Source organism: Physella acuta, unplaced genomic scaffold (assembly GCF_028476545.2).
Source record: "Physella acuta isolate Inbredline_101_S28 unplaced genomic scaffold, ASM2847654v3 ptg001863l, whole genome shotgun sequence".
Lineage (NCBI taxonomy): Eukaryota > Metazoa > Mollusca > Gastropoda > Physidae > Physella > Physella acuta.
In genome coordinates, this window is record NW_026733369.1 from 67,945 (window position 1) to 91,711 (window position 23,767).

The 23,767-nt window shown below is 31.5% G+C and overlaps 2 protein-coding genes across 5 annotated transcripts; one reads left to right on the forward strand and one right to left on the reverse strand.

Moving 5' to 3' along the window:
* Positions 1-1,531: 1,531 nt before the first annotated feature.
* On the forward strand, positions 1,532-7,256 carry LOC131930863 (endoplasmic reticulum chaperone BiP). The gene is made up of 9 exons (XM_059287523.1): positions 1,532-1,690; positions 3,669-3,865; positions 4,015-4,246; positions 4,375-4,622; positions 4,730-4,884; positions 5,007-5,242; positions 5,354-5,503; positions 5,595-5,840; positions 5,958-7,256. The coding sequence occupies exons 2-9, from the start codon at positions 3,717-3,719 to the stop codon at positions 6,531-6,533; spliced, it is 1,992 nt and encodes a 663-aa protein (XP_059143506.1). The 5' UTR covers positions 1,532-1,690; positions 3,669-3,716; the 3' UTR covers positions 6,534-7,256.
* A 424-nt stretch (positions 7,257-7,680) lies between these two features.
* LOC131930866 (serine/threonine-protein phosphatase 1 regulatory subunit 10) lies at positions 7,681-22,359 on the reverse strand. 4 transcript variants are annotated; one of them, XM_059287529.1, is made up of 20 exons: positions 22,211-22,359; positions 16,029-16,085; positions 15,792-15,889; positions 15,584-15,670; positions 15,284-15,468; positions 15,075-15,158; positions 13,436-13,946; positions 13,020-13,168; positions 12,559-12,845; positions 12,119-12,293; positions 11,831-11,980; positions 11,642-11,706; positions 11,444-11,497; positions 11,232-11,353; positions 11,066-11,144; positions 10,623-10,937; positions 10,290-10,371; positions 10,014-10,193; positions 8,899-9,027; positions 7,681-8,691 (listed from the first exon to the last, which is right to left on the reverse strand). In XM_059287529.1, the coding sequence occupies exons 2-20, from the start codon at positions 16,029-16,031 to the stop codon at positions 8,594-8,596; spliced, it is 2,853 nt and encodes a 950-aa protein (XP_059143512.1). In that variant the 5' UTR covers positions 16,032-16,085; positions 22,211-22,359; the 3' UTR covers positions 7,681-8,593. The 4 variants fall into 4 exon arrangements, with proteins under 4 accessions (XP_059143512.1, XP_059143509.1, XP_059143511.1 ...); XM_059287526.1 differs by having other exon boundaries at positions 13,436-13,952; XM_059287528.1 differs by having other exon boundaries at positions 13,436-13,952; positions 22,025-22,359.
* Positions 22,360-23,767: the final 1,408 nt, after the last annotated feature.

The following is a 23,767-nucleotide window of genomic DNA, read 5'->3' on the forward strand; positions in this document are numbered from 1 at the left end:
AAAAAGCGCCCAACCTCCCACCCCAGTTGGTGTCACACATTTAGAGTTTCTTCCAGGCAGATTTGCAACCCCCCCCCCCTCAAGATTTCGATTTGCACCCCACTCAAACTTTGAATTTCCAACCCTCTCAACCTTTCAATTTATTTTTCTAACCCATTTGGCGCCCCCTCAAACGTAAAGATTAAATAAATCCCTGTGCATTTTGATTGGTATTAAGTTGTACATTCAATACATGTTAAAGCTCCACACCATAAGTTATTGCACCGGTGACATCCATGCCTTTTTAAGCCATTAGATACAAATTAATATAACTTTTCGTGACATCTGCAAATTAATCTACATAAAATCAGAAGATTATGGTCATCAGTGAACATAAAGATTATCAATTTAACTAAAACCCTTCTAATAATTAAAACGTCTTTTAAATAGCATGATGTTGCCATTCCACACAATAAGATTTAGACTTGTAATTTGTAATATCATACCCAGTGTGTTAACTTGCCTCACTGCATTTTATTTTTAAAGGTTTTCTTCCATAATTTTTTTTATTGAACTGCTGGAGAAAAAGAGTGTTTGTTAGCAGAAAAAAAATATTTCACAAAATATTTGTTTACTCACCAAAAAAAAAAATCGAAATCTATTTCAAATTTAACTTGTTATAAGATTGGCGAAAAAAGAAGAAAAGCGTGTGACCATAACTCATTTTACTACATCAATTTAATGTAAGGATCTTAGCAATAGTTTCTAATTTTAATTTAACGACCACATGACTGTATGGCACGTGTGCCAATTTTCCCCTATGATTTAGACCAGTGTTTCTTTCAGACATCGAAATATATTTTCTGTCTTAATTATTCAGTTTGGGGACGGTAGACCTGCTTCACTCCGCACTTGCAGAAACTGCTTTAGTGTATATATATATATATATATATATATATATATATATATATATATATATATATATATATATATATATATATATATATATATATATATATATATATATATATATATATATAGGCCCTATATATATATATATATATATATATATATATATATATATATATATATATATATATATAGGCCTATATGTGATATGCAACTCAGCGAACCTTCACCCCTCCTTAAGTGAGTGATCATTTCTAGTATCTCCCACCCCTAATATGATTGAGTGAGCAAACCATCTTTCTTAGTGGGCCCACTAAGTATTATCCTCCAATTTAACAAGCCTACTTATTTTTGTTTACAGTAGGCCAAAAGGGTACTTCAAAAATTTGAAAAGCATTACAAAATAAAGCAATATTTTTTAATATTTTGCATTTAGAATCTCGATCTAGATTCTACATCTAGGTGCTAATTTTGTGCCTTTATTTTTTTAAAAACAAAACAACAAAAATTGTTTTTATTTATGTGATGATGAAACATGATTTCGTAGTACGTATTTTGTCGTCGAGAGTCTACGTGTCTTTTCGCGGAGCTTCCAAGCTTCCGTCCACGATATCCAATGGATAACTTAGAAAGCGATGACGACAACCAATCACAAACCGACACGCCAAGAACACTAATAATAGAAAAACGCATCTACAGGCTGTCAGTGATCATATCGAAAGCAAAGCAGAAAAGAAGGAAGTCAAAGTGAGAAAGAAGCGGTTATTATCCATATTTACTATATTCTTGAACATTATTAACGGTAAGACATTTTCTTCTAACTAGTCTAGTCACTATACTGTTTTAGCTTTATGCTCTAGTCGACTAGATCTAGAATTAAATATTAATAATTTAATATTTTAGCCCTAAGCTGCTATGGCTAAGCTAAACTAATCTTTAGGCAGATGAACTTGCCGGCCGGCTATTCGACGAACTGGATCTCGAAGATCTAGAATTAGGGTTGCCAGATACCTTTTCCGAAAATTCAAAATACTGGACACCTTTCCATCCTTCCCTGAGAAGGGAAGGATGGAAAGGGGGGTAACAGAGTATTATTCATATAGATCTAGAATCTACTTGTCCAGTATTTATATTTATTTTATCCTGGACAGTCTGCTCAAATACTGGACACCTGGCAACCCTATCTATCTAGATTTAGATCTAGATTCTAGATATTAGAATCTAGATCTTAGAGTAGCCCCGATTCTAGAAATCTAGATAGATCTAGTCTAGATCTAGAATCTAGATCTAAGGCCCTATTTTTAAAATATTGCTGCAATGAAAATAAAGCTGACTTCACCTCAGAATTGAGAATGGAAACTAAATTAACTATCAAACGATAGATCTAGATCTAGATCTAAATCTAGATTTCTAGTAATAGGCTATACTTAGGCTAAATATAATTAATTAAAAATGAATAGTTCCTGATCTAGATATAGATCTCTACTTAGGCTAAATATAATTAATTAAAAATGAATAGTTCCTGATCTAGATATTAGTATTACTCGCTAACTTGGAGGCGTGGTCGGTTGCTTACAACAATATGGCGCCCGGACCGGACGCTTGACTTCCGACGATTTTTCGGCCAAATTCCAGAGACCTTCTACTAATTAGTTTTTAAAATGTTTACCACGCGCAAGATGGCGGGACTTTCACGTTATAACAACAAGCTATAGGTGGCAGGGCTATATATGCCAGAAAAGCATTTTAAAATTTGCGTTGGAGAATGAAGGCTAAATTTAAAAGTTGGTTTCATCAAAAATACTAGAACTTTTTAAATATCGATTTCCATATTACAAAATTGATTTCCATACTAAAGCATTATTAGTTTTATCAGTCTATGAAAAAATAAATCAAATATCGTCAACCGTTTTTTTATGAGACCAGCCGAAAAAATGACAACCAAATTTTTTTTGAAAAAAAAACCACGTGACCACTATTTGGTGATCACTAGTGAGGAACTCTTGTGGATGGCCACTTAAAAAGTCTAACTTGATTTGTGGTTTTCTTTAGCTTCAAGCTTAAGAAGAGTTGTCATGGAGAGATGTGTTGGACATGGCAGTGATTGACAATAAATATTAAATAAAGTAATTTAGTTTAAGACGAACTAAAAACTCCAAAGTTAGTGCCTAATGGATTAAATATGGATGTCTATTATTCAGTGGTCATGTTTAAATTGATAATTGCGTAAATTCTAGATTTAGTGAGAAAAACTACTAGATATAGATCTCGAATAGGTCTACAGTCTAGATCTAGATCTACATTAATCTACAATCTATCTTAAATGTCTGCAGTTACTTTCCTTGTAAGTTGGTCTAGATGTAGAACCATTCTAGATCTACAGTGGTTTTTACTAGATCTAGATTTAAAGATTCTATAACTTGGGATCAGGATTCACTTGTTCCTATAATGAATGATTAAATGTCAGATTCTAATCGATTAGTATGCTACTAAGTATTATCATATGTAAAGAATGGTAATCTCAATCTTTACAAAGTAATAGGCCTGTCAAGTCTATATGGACAAAAAGATCTACACTCTGAATCCCGTCAATTGTTTTTATGTTAATCAGTGATATCTCCCCTCCCCCCCCCCCCCCCCCCCCCCCCCCAAAGTCCATTATTGTATAGTCCCATTCTGGGTTTTTTTTCACTTTCCCTTTCCTCTTTAATAATAGTTAGTTAATGGTAGGCTTTAAATAAACTAACACAGGGCTTAAATTCTTTTTCTTGTTTTTTCAGCCCAGTAAGTTATTTTAAAACTCTGCTCTGTGGATTGAAGTGGTGACAATGGAAAAGCATTTTACCCTCTGCTTGTTTGCGGTGCTGATGATCAGCACTTGTGTTGTTCAATCAAAGGAGGAATCAGAAGAATCTGACAAAAAGAAATCTGATGTTGGAACAGTTATTGGTATTGATTTAGGAACAACATATTCCTGGTAATTATACTCAAGCATTTTTCTTATTGATTAGATTTATATATTTTTACGTCCATATTTTGATACAAACTGTTAAGTTCTGAAATTGTCTTATTGAAATTTAAAACAACATAGGTACCATAATTGATAAATTCTCTATTCTGTTTCAGTGTTGGTGTGTTTAAAAATGGTCGTGTTGATATTATTGCCAATGATCAGGGTAATCGTATCACACCCTCCTATGTAGCCTTCACCTCTGATGGTGAACGTTTGATTGGTGATGCTGCCAAAAACCAGCTTACATCTAACCCAGAGAATACAGTATTTGATGTGAAACGTTTTATTGGACGTTCCTGGGAAGACAAATCTGTACAACATGACATAAAATATTATCCATTTAAGGTGAGGCACTTGAGCCAGCTTTTGATTTTTATTATAAGATCTTGTTTAATAGCAATGGAAATTTGAGGATATTGATTTGTTTGCTAATTGTAGAATATGTTCCAGTATTTTGTAATTTTTCTTTTTAGGTTGTTAACAAAAACAGCAAACCATACGTTGTTGTAGATACTTCTGAAGGAGAAAAAACATTTGCACCAGAAGAAATTTCAGCTATGGTTTTAGGAAAAATGAGGGACATTGCTGAAGAGTATTTAGGGAAGAAAATCACTAATGCAGTTGTGACAGTGCCAGCCTATTTCAATGATGCTCAGAGACAGGCCACTAAGGATGCTGGAACTATTGCAGGTCTCAATGTGATGAGAATCATTAATGAGCCGTAAGTCAATTGTTCCATTTGACTATGAGATAGACCATTGTATCTAAATTTTTCATTAGCTATATTCTTGAAACTTTTAAAATTATGGATAATATTTTCAATTACAGAACTGCTGCTGCTATTGCTTATGGTCTTGATAAGAAGGATGGTGAAAAGAATATTCTGGTTTTCGATCTTGGTGGTGGAACCTTTGATGTTTCTCTACTCACAATTGATAATGGTGTTTTTGAAGTAGTATCCACCAATGGTGACACTCATCTAGGTCAGTTTTGTGGATATTTATTTTATTATGTGTCAAATATTGTTTAATTTTTTATGCTTAATAAAATTGTTAAAGGATCCTGAAGGATTGAAACTTAAATTTTATTTCAATGTATTTTACAGGTGGAGAAGATTTTGACCAGAGAGTAATGGAGCATTTTATTAAACTTTACAAGAAAAAGAAGGGTGTGGACATTAAGAAGGACAATCGTGCAGTTCAGAAACTTCGACGTGAAGTTGAAAAGGCCAAACGTGCTTTATCTTCTACTCACAGTGTTCGTTTGGAGATTGAATCTTTCTTTAATGGTGAAGACTTCTCTGAGACTCTCACTCGTGCTAAATTTGAAGAACTGAACATGGTAAGTAGTATTGCTTGTCACTGTCATTAAAATTTAGTGTTAGTTTACGAAAAAAAATTAGGTCCTTAGTTTCAAATATGTATTTTAACATTTTCAAATGTATATTTTTAGGACTTGTTCCGGTCCACAATGAAACCAGTAAAACAAGTGTTGGAAGATGCAGATCTCAAGACAGATGATATTGATGAAATTGTGTTGGTTGGTGGCTCAACCCGTATTCCTAAAGTCCAACAGCTAGTTAAGGAGTTTTTTAATGGCAAGGTACTCATCTTCTTCTAAGCAGTTTAAGTAGTTTTATGTTGTTCATCTTGTATTAATTTTTGGGTTATTAAAAATTTTTATTATTTTTTAGGAACCAAGCAGAGGCATTAATCCAGATGAAGCTGTTGCTTATGGTGCAGCTGTCCAAGCTGGTGTTTTGAGTGGGGAAGAAGATACTGGAGATCTTGTGCTGCTTGATGTTAATCCTCTTACAATGGGTATTGAGACTGTTGGTGGTGTCATGACAAAGCTTATTCCAAGAAATACTGTCATTCCAACTAAGAAGTCACAGATTTTCTCTACAGCGGCCGATAATCAACCAACTGTAACTATTCAGGTACATACTTCATTTTTAATTTTATAGTTTTAAAACAATTTGTAAATTTTTGAATGGAATTGTTTTATGAAATATTAATTATTAAATTATTAATTTAAATTAATAATTCATCTTCAGGTTTATGAGGGAGAGCGTTCAATGACAAAGGACAATCATTTGTTGGGCAAGTTTGACTTGACAGGCATTCCTCCTGCTCCACGTGGAGTTCCCCAGATTGAAGTAACTTTTGAAATTGATGTCAACGGCATTCTCAAAGTAACTGCTGAAGACAAAGGCACTGGAAGTAAAAACCAAATTGTTATCCAGAATGATCAAAACAGATTGTCGCCTGAGGATATTGAGCGTATGATCAATGATGCTGAGAAATATGCAGATGATGATAAGAAGGTTAAAGAAAAGGTTGATGCCAAGAATGAGCTTGAAAGTTACGCCTATTCTCTTAAAAATCAGATAAATGATAAAGAAAAATTGGGAGCAAAGTTGAGTGATGGTGATAAAGAGAAAATCACAGAGGCTGTTGATGAAACTATCAAGTGGTTAGAAAGTAATGCTGAAGCTGATGCAGAGGAATTTAAAGAAAAGAAAACTGAATTGGAAGGCATTGTTCAACCCATTATGACAAAACTATATGAACAGACTGGTGGATCACCACCACCACAAAGTGAAGACCCTGAAGAAAAAGATGAGTTATGAGAGCTGAGTGCATTTAGTATTTTAAAACTGCTATTTATACAATATCCAACAATTAAGATGTTTCGCAGTTCTTATTGAAAATTATTTTATATTCAGTGAAACTTAAGTGCAGGGCGTACATTTTTTACAGGTTCAAGTTGTATTGTAAAAAAAAAACCAACGGAATGTCATTGTGAATGTCTTGTTTAAGTGAATTTTAATAGATCTGTATGATACTGCTGCTGTTATTACACAAAGTATGTATTGGTACTAAATGACTATTTGCCCCTGTTATCATGTGATTATTTTCCTTTTATCAAGGAGAATTATTAATGGCTTTAGTGGACCATGTGTGCATGGTATCAGTGTGACTGATTTATTGAATTTAACATTGCAGTGAACACTATCTTTATATCTGATACCCATTTTTAAAAGTATGACTTTCCTCTGTGAGGCTTAATTATCTAGATTAATTGATAATGTTCATTACAAATATCGATGCTAATTGTGATGAGAATGTTTTTGAGAACAAGGTGTTCTGTGTATTATACTCAATTTTTTGAAAACTCAGAAAGTGGTGTAGCTGTGTCTGATGTGTAATTTTGTTGCTAAATGTTTTTTTCTTTTGCTATCATCATCAAAATTCATTTTTTTGAAGATTCACTATTTATCTTTGTCATTCCTGACATGTTTGCATCCACTGTTATGAGGATCATTTTGAATAAACGTTGAATTCTGAACAAACTTGTTGAGTATCGTTTGATAACATGTTATAATGTGTTGTCTGAAGATTTAAAAAAATTGTTCTTACTAGTATTTCATCTGCAATGAGTTAGTAATAAAAGTTTGACAACTTTATCATTCAATGTACCCATTGGGCAAAACTGGTTAGCTTGTTACATATGCTACAAAGTAAATAAAATTGTGAACACTTAATGAATAATGCTAATTTACTGATTTGAGTATATTTCAAACTGTTCCTTAAACATAAACAGCTATTTACTGATTTTCTTAATGCAACTGAGACATAATTAGTCCTAACTAAAACAATCACTTTAATGCTTAACCCTGAAATAAAACCATAAAAAGCTTTGGGTGAGAAGCTGACTAAAATGCTATTTTTAATGTTGCACAAAAATATTTACAAAATAAAAGAAACACGATAAAAAATATGTAAAGGTTTATTTTATTTAAACAATTTTGCAATGAATTAGTATTATTTACAGCAACAAAATTAAAATGTTGACTAGCAACATTCTGTACATATCTACATCAAAAAAAGGTTTGGCACCATTCTTGTTCTATTTGTCTAATCAATTAGTCTATGTGATTACATTTTAGTACCTTAGTCTAATCCAAATAACTTGTACTGAACAAAAAATTATTTGAAGTTGAAGCTATGCAATATGCACATGTATCAATTTAAATAATTCAGAATATGCTTTTTTAAAATGATTTCTTCCCTAGGTAAAATTAATATTGCTTAAGTAAAGCATTAGTGTTGCTCCATAGATCAGCTGGCAATTTTTTTATTATTTATTTATAAAAGGACTAATATGTGATAGACATTTTATACAATATTTTATATACTGCTGTAAATAAAAAGCTATGAGAAATATTTTCTTACTAAAAAATTATAATTAATGTCATTAACATTTATTGTAATATTTTTACGAATTACAAAATGAAATAAATGAGCAGTTTATTTTGAACAGCATATTCAGAAGGATTTGTGTAAGAAATTGCACTTTATAACGAAGAAATTGCATGTATTTTAAATAAATGCTACTTAGTACACCTCATAATTTACACTTAGAAAAAGCAACAAATTGATAAAAAAACCTAGCATTCATATTATAAAATACTTCACAAATAACAACAATAGTTCTTTCAAACTATCTTTCATATCCTTGTATAACAAGCAGGCAGCAGAACAGGCATCTCATGACAAACTCAGCTGTTGGGGAAACATGAACACAGTAACCACTTCCCTGAATGAGTTGAGGCTGGAATGTGGACATGTCGCACTGTGTGTACAGATTCAGTCTCAATTTATTAAATCAACTAAAATTAAGCTTGTGCTATGAACTAGGGCCAGGATGAATGAATTGACAAATGTCACCATATTTACAATTTCCCTTTTTCACATAAAACTGACAAACAACATTTCTCTGGCCACCTGAAACAAAAGAAAGAATGCATTAATTTTAAAAATTACAATGATCATATTTATTTATATGGAAAAAACTTTAATAAAAATCTCTTTATAAAAAAACTCATACAATTTTACACAGAATAATTAGGCTATATTCAATAAAAGTAAAGTAGACAAATAATGACAGGCTAGTGCCCATATTCAAGTGAACTGTTTTAATTCATATAATACCTCTTTTTCCAAATGGTCTTGATCTGCCTCTCCATTGATTAGGTGGACCTCCCATTCGCATACCTCCACCTCCACCCATGTAATAGTTGCCTCCCATTCCTCCATTATTTCCCATCATGGGTCCAGGTCCTGTAATTTATTACAAGTTTGTAAGTAAGTCAGCTGTTTTAAGATAATGAAGTTTAGCATTTCATTTCAAACGCAATTTTATCATCTTAAAAAAAACACCTTTTTATTTTACTTCTGTAATATGTTGTCACAAAACCTGTTTCTAAAGGACAATCATACCGTTCTACACCCACCCTACCTAAAAATAACTATTATACTAACAAAATGAAAATGTTTTTAAAAGCTTTTAATTAACTTGCTTCCTCTATTTGTAGTGCTTTGTTCATCTGTCAGACCAATTTCTTTTAAGTTTGGCATGTGGGTCAAGATCGGACGGTAATGTAATGTGGCTGCAAATTTGACTTAATTGGATGCTTAATTAATTTTTAAAGTATTAATTAAAGTTTGCTTTATCAAGTACTAATTTTAAGCGCTATTATATGCTCATTGTTTGTGTTCATTAGGTGTGCAACTGTTTTGAGTCAAGTGTAATTTTATTGCATTAAAATTTTTAAAGAATTGAAAAAAAAAATTGAAAGAAAATCATGGGTCACTATATAGTGTAAAGCATTTCTTTGCTAAAATATAAGCGAACCATGATTTTCTTTTTAGTAGTTTAAATATTGGTTATTAATGTACATTTAATAAAAACCATTTATGTTCTACTTTTATATATTTTTTATATGATAATGCACAACCATTAAAATAACTAAAAAGAAAAGCAGTGGTCGCTTCTTAAATATAGCAACATGTTTTTTTTATGGAACCTTAATACATTAACAATTAATTAATGATCTAATTAAGTCAAATTTTATGCAAAATTGCATTGTCATTGAGCCAACATTGAAAGAAAATAGGTCTGGTAGATGTGGTTGAAATTTTGCTCTCCAGCTTCTACTCATGACAAAGCATGAGAAAACAAGTTGTATAAAAACTTGTAAAAATACAACAAATAAAGAGTAGGAGTTAACAACATAAAAATGAGCATGAATTAAAATAAAACAAACCTGGCACATTAGGTCTCATATTTCCACCTCCACCACCGCCCATCATATTGAAACCTGGTGGAGCAGACCCCAAGAGTCCATGTCTAGGATTTCCCATTTGATTGGGTCCCATAAATCTGGGACCTCCCATGTTAGGATCAATGCCATTTCCAGTCACAGAATTAATTAAGTTGCTTAAACCTGAAAGAAATATAATAATGGATTTATAATGCTCACATTTAAATTATAAAGAATTGTCCAACTATTGCTTGAGCCAAATGTACAACTCCTACTCACCTGGTATCTGATTCTTAAAAGGTTCTAGCGCATTAAGTATCCTGTCTACAAGCATACCACTATCTTGAGGATTTGTGCTTTGCTAAAAGATAATAAAACAAAAAAAAACTTTAGAACCAGATGTACTAAACATTGTTTTATTACAAATAAATAATTTAAAATTACAAATAGGGAAATCAAAATATATACATTAGCTTAATGGAGTAAACAAAATTGAGCAGCAGTTTTGAAAACTTAATACCAAAGTAAAATACAATTTTTCAAATGTTATGGAAATGTTTTCTCCGGTAATTAAAAAACAAAATAAACTATATGAAGTAATATGCAACCTACCAGTACACTGGATAACATTCCCTGAAGATTTAGTATCACTGGGTCCCGAGTTTCTTGAGCCTGTTGTTGTAATGTGTTTAATATATGACTAATATGAGGTGGTATATTCATGTTTCCCATATTGTTTCCTGCCATATTATTGTTCATGTTGTTGCCCATCATGTTACCCATAAGCCCACTCATGGGTCCAACTTGATTCAGTGGAGGTACGCCATGATTTTGGAGTGGCAATCCTCCAAATTCAGGATCATAAGGTAAAGAAGAGGGGTCGTTGTTATGATAGGTGTGTTCATATTCAGTGCAGGATCCATTTTCCTGAAAATAAATTCCTTAATTTAAAAATATTGTGCTTAACAAGTTTAGATAACATATCAATTTTTAGTTTTGGAATTAAAACTTTAAAAAATTATACAAAAAATAATAATGTTAGAATATAAACTTACATCTTCTAGGGGAATATTTTGAGTCTCTAATTTTTCATTGGAGATTTCTGGATCAGGTTCATTAGGTGTATCTGGCACCCTAAACACAAATCATGGAAATGAAATATCAAACATATATAATCTAAAAAATGATTAAATAAATTAATATGAAAACGCAATGACTTACTTGTTAAAGTAAAGAGCACATAGGACTACCAATTCTCTATCCATCTGTATCTGCTTCTCTACACTATTACATCCAGCTTCCACCACTACTATCACATTGTCTATTGGTTTAGGACGCTTCCACTTAAAAAGGATAAGATTATTAATTTTTTAATAAAAAAGTATAATTATATAATTACAGACAGAAACCTAGAAAACTAATTGTTTTAATACCTGTAATACTTCCACCATTGTGTCATTATTGAAGCGTTTAGCAGATTCCATGGCCTAAACAAAAAATACATAACTTAAAATAAAATATTTGAACATCATGTTAATCATTTTTTTTTTTTAAATCAAGCACTCAAAAATATTTTTGTGAGGGTTCAAAAAACAAATTAAACAGAATCGTAATGTTTATCAGCTACTTACACGTCTATCTAACATCATTTCTTCTTTCTTCATTTCATTGAAAGTCTTTGGTCTGTTGACATTTTCTAAGGAGAAAAATAGCACAATGAAAGCCAGACATTCTAGAAATACCTAATATGATCCAAATTATAGAATAATAATAAGTATGTTAGAAAAATAAATACAAGAAAGACAAAGAGTTTTTCAAACCTCTTTCAGTTTCATCCAATTCAAAATAGAAATATTCTTCTAAGTTTGCTTCTCTTGCCCATGTGACATTTTTTTTGGGTTTCTTTGCTTTGACAGGTTTAAGCTCTATATCAGCATTCACCTCCAACACACCTTGATCAGGTTTACTCTCTGTACAACATACAAATCAATGACAATATTTAATGTATATGATACACGAAATGGATTGAAAGTATAATGAAAGTCATTATAAATTATCGAAGCCCATGCTATGTAATGCTATTTTCATAGCTTGAAAAGTCATCTCACCTGGTACTTTCACTTCACCGTCATTCATCTCCTGGTCTCCATCCTTGATATCAACAATCGGCACATTTTCATCTGTCTGCATACATTCTAATGCTGGGGGAGACTCTTCACCTTTTTCTACTTCTTTCTTTTCATTTGAGCTTTCTGGTAGATCTTCTAATGTATCACGGTAAAACTGGAGAGCATAAACAATTCAGTAAAACATTTTGTATAATTTACTTTTGACAACTTACAAATGACAGGAGCCTTTTACAGCATTTATCATGTCCAAATACTATCGGGAATAAATTTTAATAGTCAACTAGATTGGAATACTTCTGTGTATAATAAGTTCAGAAATAAGACTTTTGTATAACCTAAAGAGGGGTTATTTATGAAATTTCCCTAAATCATAAGCCTACACTAACCTACATGAGAGCCCAAAAAATAAATATATTTACCGAAGGGACTGATGGCAATTTCTGTGCCATAACTGTGGTTGGAGATAACAATGGAGGGGAAGTAGGGCCAGATTCAGCAGATTGTGTACTTTGGGGAGGGGATGTAGCAGACAGCGGGGAGGTAACTGGAGGTGGACTTGTACCAGAGACTCCTCGTAACAATAAAGGAACAGAAGTAGTAGATGGTGAAGCAAGTTGTTTTTTCTTCCTTTTTATTCCACCTGAAAGGGTTGACTGCTGTAAGGCATTTATAAACACATTGCTTTCTTGAATTTCATGCGCAGGTGCTGGAATTAAACAAATGAATAATATAAGCATTTGGTTGGAAATTTAGGATTAAAAATACAAACTGTTTAAGAATAATTAGGATAATGACAAGACAAATACATTTTTCTTTTTTCTTTTTAGCATTGATAGATAAAAGTATTAAGTAAACATAATTTTACTAGTAGAATGTTTACCTCTCTTTGGTGCAATAAGTTTGATTCTTCCATGTGTTACTTCTGGTGGTGTAGTAGACAGAGCATCTGCACCAGTAGGAGCTAAGGTGGGCATTGTTAAATGTAGCCTAGGTTTTTTCTCTAATATTTCTTCATGCTTTGTATCCAAACTGTGATAATAGTATTATTTGTGTAAGGGCTTGTTATTAAGACATTTTGCTATAATTAATACTTTTGTTTTATATTGGAGATATATACATATTCTACATTAAATTTGTAATAAGTGAAATAATTTATAATATTGAAAATAGAATGAAAAATATGTAAAGAAATGAAAACATTACAATACATTTCTAAAATGCCTGTTACTATAACTAATGAATTATGATTGACAATATAGTTATATATAACAATTAACAAGAAAACAATTTTTAAACCTTATTCTTTTAGCAGGTAGTTTCTCTTTCTTTTTTCCTTGGTCACTTTCTTCCTCTTCTTCATCAAAAAGACCTGTAGATCTAAACTTAGTATTTAACATTTTAACTGTTTTAGGACGCTTTTTTGAATCTTCATCCTTTAAAAAGTCACTGTCCAAATTTTTACTAGAAACATTAGAAGATGAAGATTTTGTTTCATCAGGAGCAGATTTTTTGGAAGAGCTGCTAATGTCTTTTTTACTTGAGACTGATGGATCGGATGTTGTACTCTTTGATGAAGATTCTTTGCTATCTGTGCTAGACTTTGATTTTTCTCGCTTAGAGCGATCTTTCTCTTTATGTCTGTCTCTATCTTTCTTATCCTTGTCCCTGTTTTCTTTTGAGTCTTTTTCACGCGATTTATTTTTTTCCATCTCCTCTTTTTCTTTTTTATCATTCTCCTTGTCTTTGTCATTCTTCTCTTTTTCTTTTTCCTTCTCTTTTTCTTTGTGTTTTTTCTTTTTCTTTTTCTCTAGAATTTGAATAGCAAATAGAAATACAATAAGTCCCCTTATAAAATATGCATTTAGAGTCTTAGAGAAAGAAAAATTATGCATGACTAATAATAACTTCAAATGCATGTTATCAAAATACTCTATTATAAGTAGACATGTTACATGAATGGAGCTGTTCGGTTTTTCGAGATAGTTTTGTACAAGCTAACTCAATAAGGCAAATAAGCCAATGTAAGAATATCCATTAAAATTAAAATACATAATCTAAATATATAATCTTCAAAATATATTAATTTAAAAAAAAAAATTCTTGTTAATTTGAATATTGAATTACTTTAGTTGATACAAGAGCAGGGGCGGAACTACAGTGCCGCCAGACCCCGCAATGCGGGGGGCCCATGCCGTTTAGGGGGCCCACAGCTGCCCATAATAATTTTTTTCTAGTTAAAATTAATTTTCTTGCATTTTTAACCTGATGGTTGTTTTGAAAAAAGAATACTGTAGTTGCGGTTGGAGTATCTTTATTCTATAGACACCATCCTATGCTCTTGTATATTCTTTTTCCTACAATCAAACACAGGCTGTTGTCGGCAAAATTCTTTTGAAAAGAACATCAATTGCGCGAGAGGCCGCTAGATATTAAGACGGCTTTTTGAGACCATCCCAAATTTTGTACTGATGGATAAAAGCACATCGGTGCTTTGTTGTCCCTTTTAAGTTCCTTTCTCAGACCTCCCCTCCCGCTCTTAGCCTTACAAGCAGCGAATAGATAGCGCCTCAACAACTAAGCTGGCTCGAATCGGTGGTAGTGTTGACAAACTAGCGCTCCAACAACTAATATCCAAGAAATAAAGTGCAGACATTGTTTACGTTTAATAACCACTGTTCTAGAAAACAAGGCAAAATCTCAAATAAATACACGAATGATAGCGTGTTATATATATATATATATATATATATATATATATATATATATATATATATATATATATATATATGTATATATATATATATACATATATGGGGGGGGGCCAAAAAATTTTTTTTGCGGGGTGGCCCATTTTTCCTAGTTCCGCCACTGTACAAGAGTTGTCACTCTGTATTACAGTTTACATTTTTAAAAATTGAAACACTTTAAAACTTACCATCAGCTTCTTCTGTACTATTATTCTGTCCACGTATTGTTTTAGTCCAAATATCAACCAGTTTAGATGAGAGGATTTTTATTTCTAGGAAGAAAGTATAAACATTTTTTAATAATTAAACCTCTTTGCAAAAGCTGTGAATGCATTAAATAGTATGCAAATTATAAATTCCTATTTTAGCAAAGCAGTTTGTATTAAGCTATTCTTACTTTCATTTTCTGTCTTGCTCAATTGTTTAATAGTCTTGGCTGCACTGTTTTGCTTCAAAATTACAACTGTGACAGGCATCACAAGATACACCTCTAATAGTTCACCAAGAAATGGATCATTGCCATCACTACGAGCACTGTCTAGCCAGTTGTTTAATGTATTCCAACCGCCTACTTCAATAAATCTGTCAGTTTAAATAAAGAGACAGAACATTTCATTTAAAAAAATATTTTTTGAGAGCTACATTAATTTTAGTATACTCTAGTCAAAACAATAATTCATAAGGTATAATAAATTACTTTTGTAGAGCTTCCTGTGATTCTGTCACTCGCAGTATATTCAAATAAATACATCTTGTCACTAATTTAGTAGCATCTTTCATCAAACTGAAACAAGAAAATATTTTTTTTAAATAGAGATAAACCTATTGATGATATTCATTAGAACATTCTCTAGCTTAGCTACAATAGTGTAAGAAATGAGGTACAAAAACACAGAAATCTTTACCTTGCAATTCTTGATGCTTCTTGTGCCCCACGTATACCCCCACCAGGGGTAAGAAGAGGACCAAGGGCTCTCAACAACTGTTGTGGATCTATAGGTGGCTAAAACATTGGGATGGAAAAACAAATTGCAGTTACATATTGCAGAAATGTAGTTTAAGTGTGTGTAATATCCATTAAAATTTAGCTTAAAAAAAATATTAATTTTAAAAATAATGTGTTAATAATAAATGTTACATACCATATTGAAAACTATTTCAATGACATGACTTTATAAGATGAAATGTAGGGTTCAGATCTGTAAATAAACAATAAATCATCATTAAATTAATGTTAGTAAATCTATCAATGAGATGGTGGATTTCATTGTCATAAATTAAAAATGTATAAATGACTTGTAATTCTTTTTAAAATCCCTCCCCCCCTCCCCCAAATTAAACCCTCCAAGGAAATTGTTTTAAATAACCAAATTGTAATGAGAAAATATGTTCATCCAAATACTGCTTAACCAATCAATGGAGTATAAAGGTTTTTTCTACTTGTGTAAATTGCAAAACTGCAGTTAGGAATAGTTCATGTAATGTGTTATCCAAGTTACTTTTAATCATTTGAAATTTCCCCATAAATGTACTCATAAGTTACTTTTTTCATAGTTTACTTGATGTTGATTAAAGATATGGATGTTATTATCTTAATTAGTATTTACAATGCCTGTGACTGATTTATAAGTTCCTTTGTTGTGTACTAGAAACTAGTTTAACTGTAAGTGTAAGATATTGTGTTTTGGGAGGTTTTGGGAGAGAGTGCCATTGGTTTTTGTGACCTTATTGGTGTTAGTTTTGTACTTTTTATCCAGTTTCTTCACATAAGCTACCAATTCTGTTCGTTACTGGAAACAGAAATATGATCATCCAAACTGAACTACATAGTTTTGATCTGTGATACAACAAGTTTACAGTACCAGCATATAAAATAAAGAGAATAGATAGTTAAGTTTTAATTTCATTTTTAAATTTCGCAGTACTGTCTTTATTATTAATTATTTTTCCACCCCCTCCCGTCCTCAGTTTTTACAATACTGACTACCATTAAATAACTTTTGTTTGGAATTGAGAACTTTTTGAAATGAACAGATATCTGAAAATTAAAAGAAAAAATTAATTAATGGGCTACAAGTTTATTCACAATAAAATGGTACCAAATTTTAAAGCAAAAGAGGTTTTCATATTAATCTGAAAAACAAAAATTGGAATTAGGTCAAGAATGAAAAAAAATAGGTGGTTATTCAAACAAATTGTACCGTAAAAATGTATCGTAAAAAAATAAGCTAATTCAGTACAATGGACACCCTATAACTATAAGGATAGCCCATAAGGCCAGATCATGGACTTTCAACATACCAGTAGTCTATACACTGTGGACTAAGATTTAAGCACTTTTAACATTTCACCTCTTTTAATTTTTAAAGTATGCCAATTTAGACAACCAGAATTAACCTGCCCACTAACCTACACCATCAAGTTCATTTGTAAATAGGAATAGTTTAATATGTAACTAATGGGCATAAAACCTACCCAACCCCATTGAGTGTTTTCCCCTATATAATATATGCTAGCATGTTTACAATCACACTTCCCTTAATTTTACCCCACTCATAGCTGATTTTCATGTATATTATACTGAGTAACAGATCACACTGCTAAACCCTAAGAAGGCCAGTTTCCTAATTGACAGACAATTTACCTTGCCTTATAGGCCAATTGTTTGTCAATACCTGATATTTTCATAATTTTGGGTAAGGCAATTAGTAGATTTGTAATCAGCACATGTCATGGATTTACTAAAGATCTACTTTTGCCACACCTTTCAGCCAAAATGGGAAAAGGCAGGACACATTAGGAATTGGCCAAACTTCAGGTTTTAACAGTAAGATATATAGGCTGCAAAAGTTAAATATTTCATTGAATTTCAGGTTCTTTCACACCTACTGGGCTCTGATACTGGCTGGTGCACACCTGAAAACGGATTCTAAAATAATGACTTGATTAATAGCATGCAAATACTGTTAACCTAAAAAGAAGTTTCATTTGACATTTTAATCAATGCAGATATGTTGCATGAATTCAACTCAATTTTGCACAATTCATGCTCAATATATTAGAAAACAAATTAACTTGCACACACCACTTACATGAGTATATCAACAATTACCTACATAACACAGCAAATGTTTATTATATTATAAAGCTAATATTACTAATAAGAAAATATATTTTTGAATCACTATCAATATCAATAACAGTAGCTAAAAGTTTAGTATGTACTTTTATGTTATTTATATTGGTTAAGAGTAAAAAAATCTGATAACTAGAATGTGGTTTTCATTGTTGTAGTAGGCCTATTGTTCTATATAATCACATAAAAAACATCACTACTTTAAAAAATTAGGTTATGGCATGGGAAATAAAGAACTAATCCTTTAGGTGGAATTTCATTAACTTTTCTTCTGTACAATAGTACCAGTAGGCCTACTTAAGACCTGCTGCAATAAACATGATGAAAACCTTAGTTCAGGATAACAAAATACACTAAGTGTATAAAAATTGTTTATGTTCATTGGAACATGTGATTAACAATCAAATCAAAATAATCAGATATCAAGATTTAGTAAAAGGCACATTTTTCAATAATTAAAAATGTAAGTACATTTTGAAGAATATAGCTAACCCACATTTAAAATAAAAAAAATTACTAACCTTCTAAAATAGTTTTTAAAATCCTCTGCAAAATTTAAGATTCTTGTTTAATTGTATTTCATTTATATATCTATACTAGTGAAAAGTCATTCTAATTTCAACTTCATCACATAAACATGTAATGGTGTGGTCGAATGTTGGAGCGTACTATTGTTAACCCAAAAGTCTCAAGTTCGAACTCCTGGCTCAAGTCCAGAGGACGTCCCTGAGTCCACCCAGCTCTAATGTTAGGTAAAGTAAAGGTGGCTAATACTGATTATATTATCCCTATATATGCAGAGGTCACAGAACCAAGTGACCTCTATTTTATCTACCCCATGGACAGCCAGGTTCAAAACATTTTTTACATAAATAAGTCCATTTATGAAAATACTTTACTTTTCATACTAACCAAACTGAAGCAAATAAACTAAAATGGAAAAAATATTTGACAAACCTAGTGAAAATATTTCTACATCATAAAACAATTATGGTAAGGTCAATAGGTGGGCCTAATTGTACAAGAAAATAAAAATGCAGATTGTAAAAACTTAAAGTAAAACAACTTGTTTTATGTGGATACCAATATTAAATACAGATATAGACCCTTTATGTAACTGAAAAAGAATATATTCACAATAATGATAGTGCTGATCAAGGTACATTGATTAAAACAAAAATTGATATAGACCTTAGATTTATAAGACCAGTCTGCCTTTTTACAAATTGTGTGATTTCTTTGTCTAAACTAATAAATAAGCACAATATTTTTCATGACAGCATTGGTAGAACACACATACAAGAAGAATAATAGCCACTAATTTGATGCCTTTTTGTTTCTTCTGATTCAAAATAAGCTCAATGAATGTTTGATAAGACATGAGAGCCTTTTTAAAATCTTTAGATGTTAATTTATTAACAACAGCTTATTTGGCTTTTTTTTTTGCCTTTCAAAATATTGTTTCCCAATAAATAAACTTTGCCTCTAATGCAGCCACCAAGATATCATGTCAGCTTTTCAATTCACTCATGCTCAAACTATCATGATCATTGCATCAGCATTTTTAAAAATGTGCTTAGTATTTGAAGCAAGAAACTAACGAGCAAATCCTTAAATTAGTAAAATTGTAATGATCTGTTATCATTAGGCCTGTTACAAAATATTTTTAAAAAAAAACTCTTATTCTTATCCCTTCAAAATTTTAATAAGACAATTCAATTCTAAAGTACTTGTAGGTCTACTGATAGATCATGCACCAAAAAGTATAACTAAAATTGTTTTGCTGACTCCTTACACCTTTTACAAAACCACCAGCCCATAATAATGTAGATTTCTAAGAGACCCCCCTCCCCCCCCCTAGGGAATCCTATTATATTTGAACACTTGCTGTATTGTGTGTGGTAAAAGAAATGTACCCGCCAGTCATGTTCATATAACCATCCAACTATTCTAAATACTGGTAGCAGAGTTTGGCACAAAAAGTCAAAGACAGTGTTAGAAGTAATTTTAACAGCTCTATGTTGGAGCATACTGCTTGTTATACATAATGTGCATGATCCCTAACATTCATACATTCAGTCTCAAATTTTTAGCTAATCAACCTCATTTAAAAACATGCTTCTACTAGACCATAAGGTAATAGTAAATAGGAAATAAAACAACACATGAGGTAGAACTCACATAATTTATTTATTTCCACAAAAATAATAAATATATTATTTTGTCTTAAATATCGAACATTTAACTTAACTACCTCTATCCCCTTGCTTGATGGCTTGAATTTTGCATCAAAAGCTAGACATAATAGCACCAGTGATCTTTTTAACTGTCTTAAACTCATCTGTAAAAAAACTGGCAAGCTCAGTCAGTAAACACTGCCTAGTAGATCTAGTAAGGAGTGGTATAAAACAAAAATATCTGAAAAACAAACATAAAAGCGTTATGGAGGGCATTGTAAACATATGAAAGCTGGTATACAAAAAAAAACCTGTTAACTTAATAGGTTAATTATAATTAATAATGGTAGGTCTATATAGTTTCTAGTGCGTGATGCAGAAATGTAAATATCAGTGACGAATGTATTGTCTCAGCTGGGCTCCATACTCCATGGCTTCTAAAGGGAGGGAAAAAATAGTGGGTTAATGCCCTTAGATGATTTTGTAAATGGAAATACAGGTCTTATTATAAACATTTGCCTACGTGATAGTTATTTCAACCTGGAATAAAATTATTACCATTTAACTTTAAAATTTAATGCTATAAGTCAGTAGATCTATAAGCCTACCCAGTTATATGAGTAGATATTTTTATTCATTACGGGTCTATCGAAAAGTTCTTGTTAACTCATCAGGTAGATTCTAGATTTAGGTCTCATTGAGCTCGACTACTCCCACGAGATACTTTTCAAGAGCAATGTGATCTATTCTGTACTAAAAATAGATTTCTGGATAGGGCCTACTCGAATACTAGAAATAAAGTCAGTTATGAACCTCCCAGCCCTGCAATTGTAACTTATCGCCATTTCATTGAACGATCAAAGTACTGTTGACCAGTCCCTTATGTATTGTGTATTACTTTATTAAATTTGGTATCTAGATGTAGTGCAGTTTAGATTACTGATTATAGTATATTGATAATGTAGATCTAAATCTCTAGCTCTGTAGTAAAAATAGCAGAATAATTAGATTCTAATCAAATCTAATTAATAAGCCCACTAAAATAATTAATAGTAATAATAGGCCTAAAATTAGGCCTTATTTAATTAGAACAAAAGTTCAGATACTCAACAATATCTAGAATCTAACTGATGTTATATTTATTTTAAATAATTCATTAAGATTATAATCTAAATCTAGCATACATTTGCATCTCATGATTAAATTCTGTACGTAAAAAGAAAAATTAGATTTCCAATCAATGAAACGGTTTGTCAATCGACCTTGAAAGGTTAGGTCAAAGGTTAACTTTCTCCATGCGTGATAACAAAATTTGCATGAATACAAGTAGGCCATTTACTTTAGGTAAATGTAATTGCTTTAGCTGCGAACAGATAACTATTTAAAATAATTAGATCTACATGGAAAAACTTTGCATCGCAAATTGTCATGATTAAGTTTAAAATACTTCTGAATTAAACGATTAGAAAAAGTCGCAATTTCGGCCATTTTTTTCCGCCTACCTGATGAGCTTCAACGCGAAATGTAGGTCGAGACAATCCGTTTCACTGGCCATTATTTATTCTGAAAAAAAACTACAGAATCTGTGGAAAACAAATCATTATTAAACAATGAGAGTAGATATTCAAATCACAATCAGTTCGGCTATACTGAAAAAGTCCTCTGGGCCGCACTATTTCCGTCTTCTCCGTGTGTTGTGTCGACCTCCATCTTGTATTTCTACTGTTCATCCACGATGATCTCAATTCCAACAAAAATTACTGCTTAGGCCTACTACAGAAATATAACTAAATCCGGTGATTAATATATTTAACTAGACTCTTACTTGGTTTAGTTAAATGAATCATGATTATGACTAGATTTTTTCTAAATCTATTGTTCTCAGACTTGAATATTTAATAATTTTTGTATTTGTCAAGTCTATGTGAAGATTCTTCAATGAGGACCAGACAACCTAGCTAAATTTTTACCCAAGCTAACCTAATCCCAATTCATTGTTTGTGTTAAGTACCTTATATTTATTGTCTGATGTTTACTAATATTTAATTTCTTATACTATGCAAGATGATCTACAATCCTATTCTAGAGTCTAGAAACGTTTAGTCTATCTTTATCATGACGCCACGGCAAGTCGGCTTAGGGGCTAGATGTGTAGCGACACGGGATTCCAAGGTCATCGGGCGGATATTTATATTCGAAGGGAATCGAAACATTCCGTAAATATTTTAAAACGGTAATTTGATTCTAATGCATATTAATACTATTGTTTATATTTTTTAAATAATTATAAGTTATTATTTTATTTCATTAATCGTGAATTGCATTTAGTTTGAGCAGAAATTATACTTTATTTTCTGCTAAAACATACTTAGATCCTTTCGATTTTACAAGAAGTAGCTGTGTAGGGTTCACTAACTTTTACAAAACCACTGATTCGATACCAAGGTATTGATAACAATTTAAAAAATTAGACTAATGCTGTTTAAACATTTAGTTAAGCTTAATTTAATTATTTAAACTATATTTTTAATTACCGTATTCTATATTAGTCTAATCTTGTTACTAAAATTATTTTTAACATAGACAAAGTGGATTTTAAAAATAATCGATAATGAATTGATGGTAAACTGATTTTTATTCGTTTCGATTCTGTACCAATGTAGGCCAGTGTGTTACCTAAGTATTTGCCCCACGAGTTTTGACGTGTGTGTAGTTAACCCTATCCCTACAACCCTATTTCACTGTATTCGGCTACAAGGCGGGTCGTTTTGACCCGTATACTTTTTATATAAGAATCTATTATTGCATGTGTATATTTTTTATAGCATAACTATTATTTCAATGATAGATGGACACTAAAATTATAGTTTATACATTTCTACACTAAATTTTAGTTTTAGGTAATTTATTATTATACTTTTTAGGCATAAATAAAACTAGACGTTACTAAATATAAAATCTTATACCTTTACTATCAATTTATTTTTCATATGCAAGAAAACTTAATCACAATTATTATCAGTTAGCACAGTAAATCTATATAGACTACAGATAGAATCTATATATTTGACAAATAGTTGATATTTTCCCATCTAACATGTTATCGTATCTCACATAATAACTTTTGTTTGGATGACGCTATTGGGCCCAACACTCAGTGGGTGGTTTCAGAAGGCTTCTTTTTGTCTACTATTTGATCTAATGTGAATTGCAGTAGCTTGGACATAGTTCTCTGTGCTCAATGCTCAACTTGGGGCAGAACCAACTTTTTTGACAATATACGAATTTTGTAAATCTGCTGCTGTCTATTTGTAATAGCTGTCACTTTGTATTTCAACTTATTGGGGACATTAGTTGGAAATTGAAAAATATGGTCATTAGCTACCACTTAGTTTGCCCATTGGGGCATGTTGCTAGAGCCATACATGGATGATTTTATGCAGTCTTTCCATTTTGATGTCATCATTTTTGCATCAATATGCATGCTTGACACAGATTAGTAGCCAAAAACTTAGTTCAATGTAAAGTACAAAGTTATCAGAGATTGATACATTAGTTATCTCTATAT

What these genes read in the sequence shown, in the direction of transcription:
- LOC131930863 (XM_059287523.1), top strand. Translation starts at nt 3,717, where the DNA reads ATGGAAAAGCATTTTACCCTCTGCTTGTTTGCGGTGCTGATGATCAGC. An exon ending in CAATGGTGACACTCATCTAG is followed by an intron (nt 4,885 to 5,006) that starts GTCAGTTTTGTG and finishes TGTATTTTACAG; the next exon opens with GTGGAGAAGATTTTGACCAG. An exon ending in AACCAACTGTAACTATTCAG is followed by an intron (nt 5,841 to 5,957) that starts GTACATACTTCA and finishes ATTCATCTTCAG; the next exon opens with GTTTATGAGGGAGAGCGTTC.
- LOC131930866 (XM_059287526.1), bottom strand. An exon ending in TCACAGGAAGCTCTACAAAA is followed by an intron (nt 15,469 to 15,583) that starts GTAATTTATTAT and finishes TTAAACTGACAG; the next exon opens with ATTTATTGAAGTAGGCGGTT. An exon ending in CAATGGTGGAAGTATTACAG is followed by an intron (nt 11,354 to 11,443) that starts GTATTAAAACAA and finishes ATCCTTTTTAAG; the next exon opens with TGGAAGCGTCCTAAACCAAT.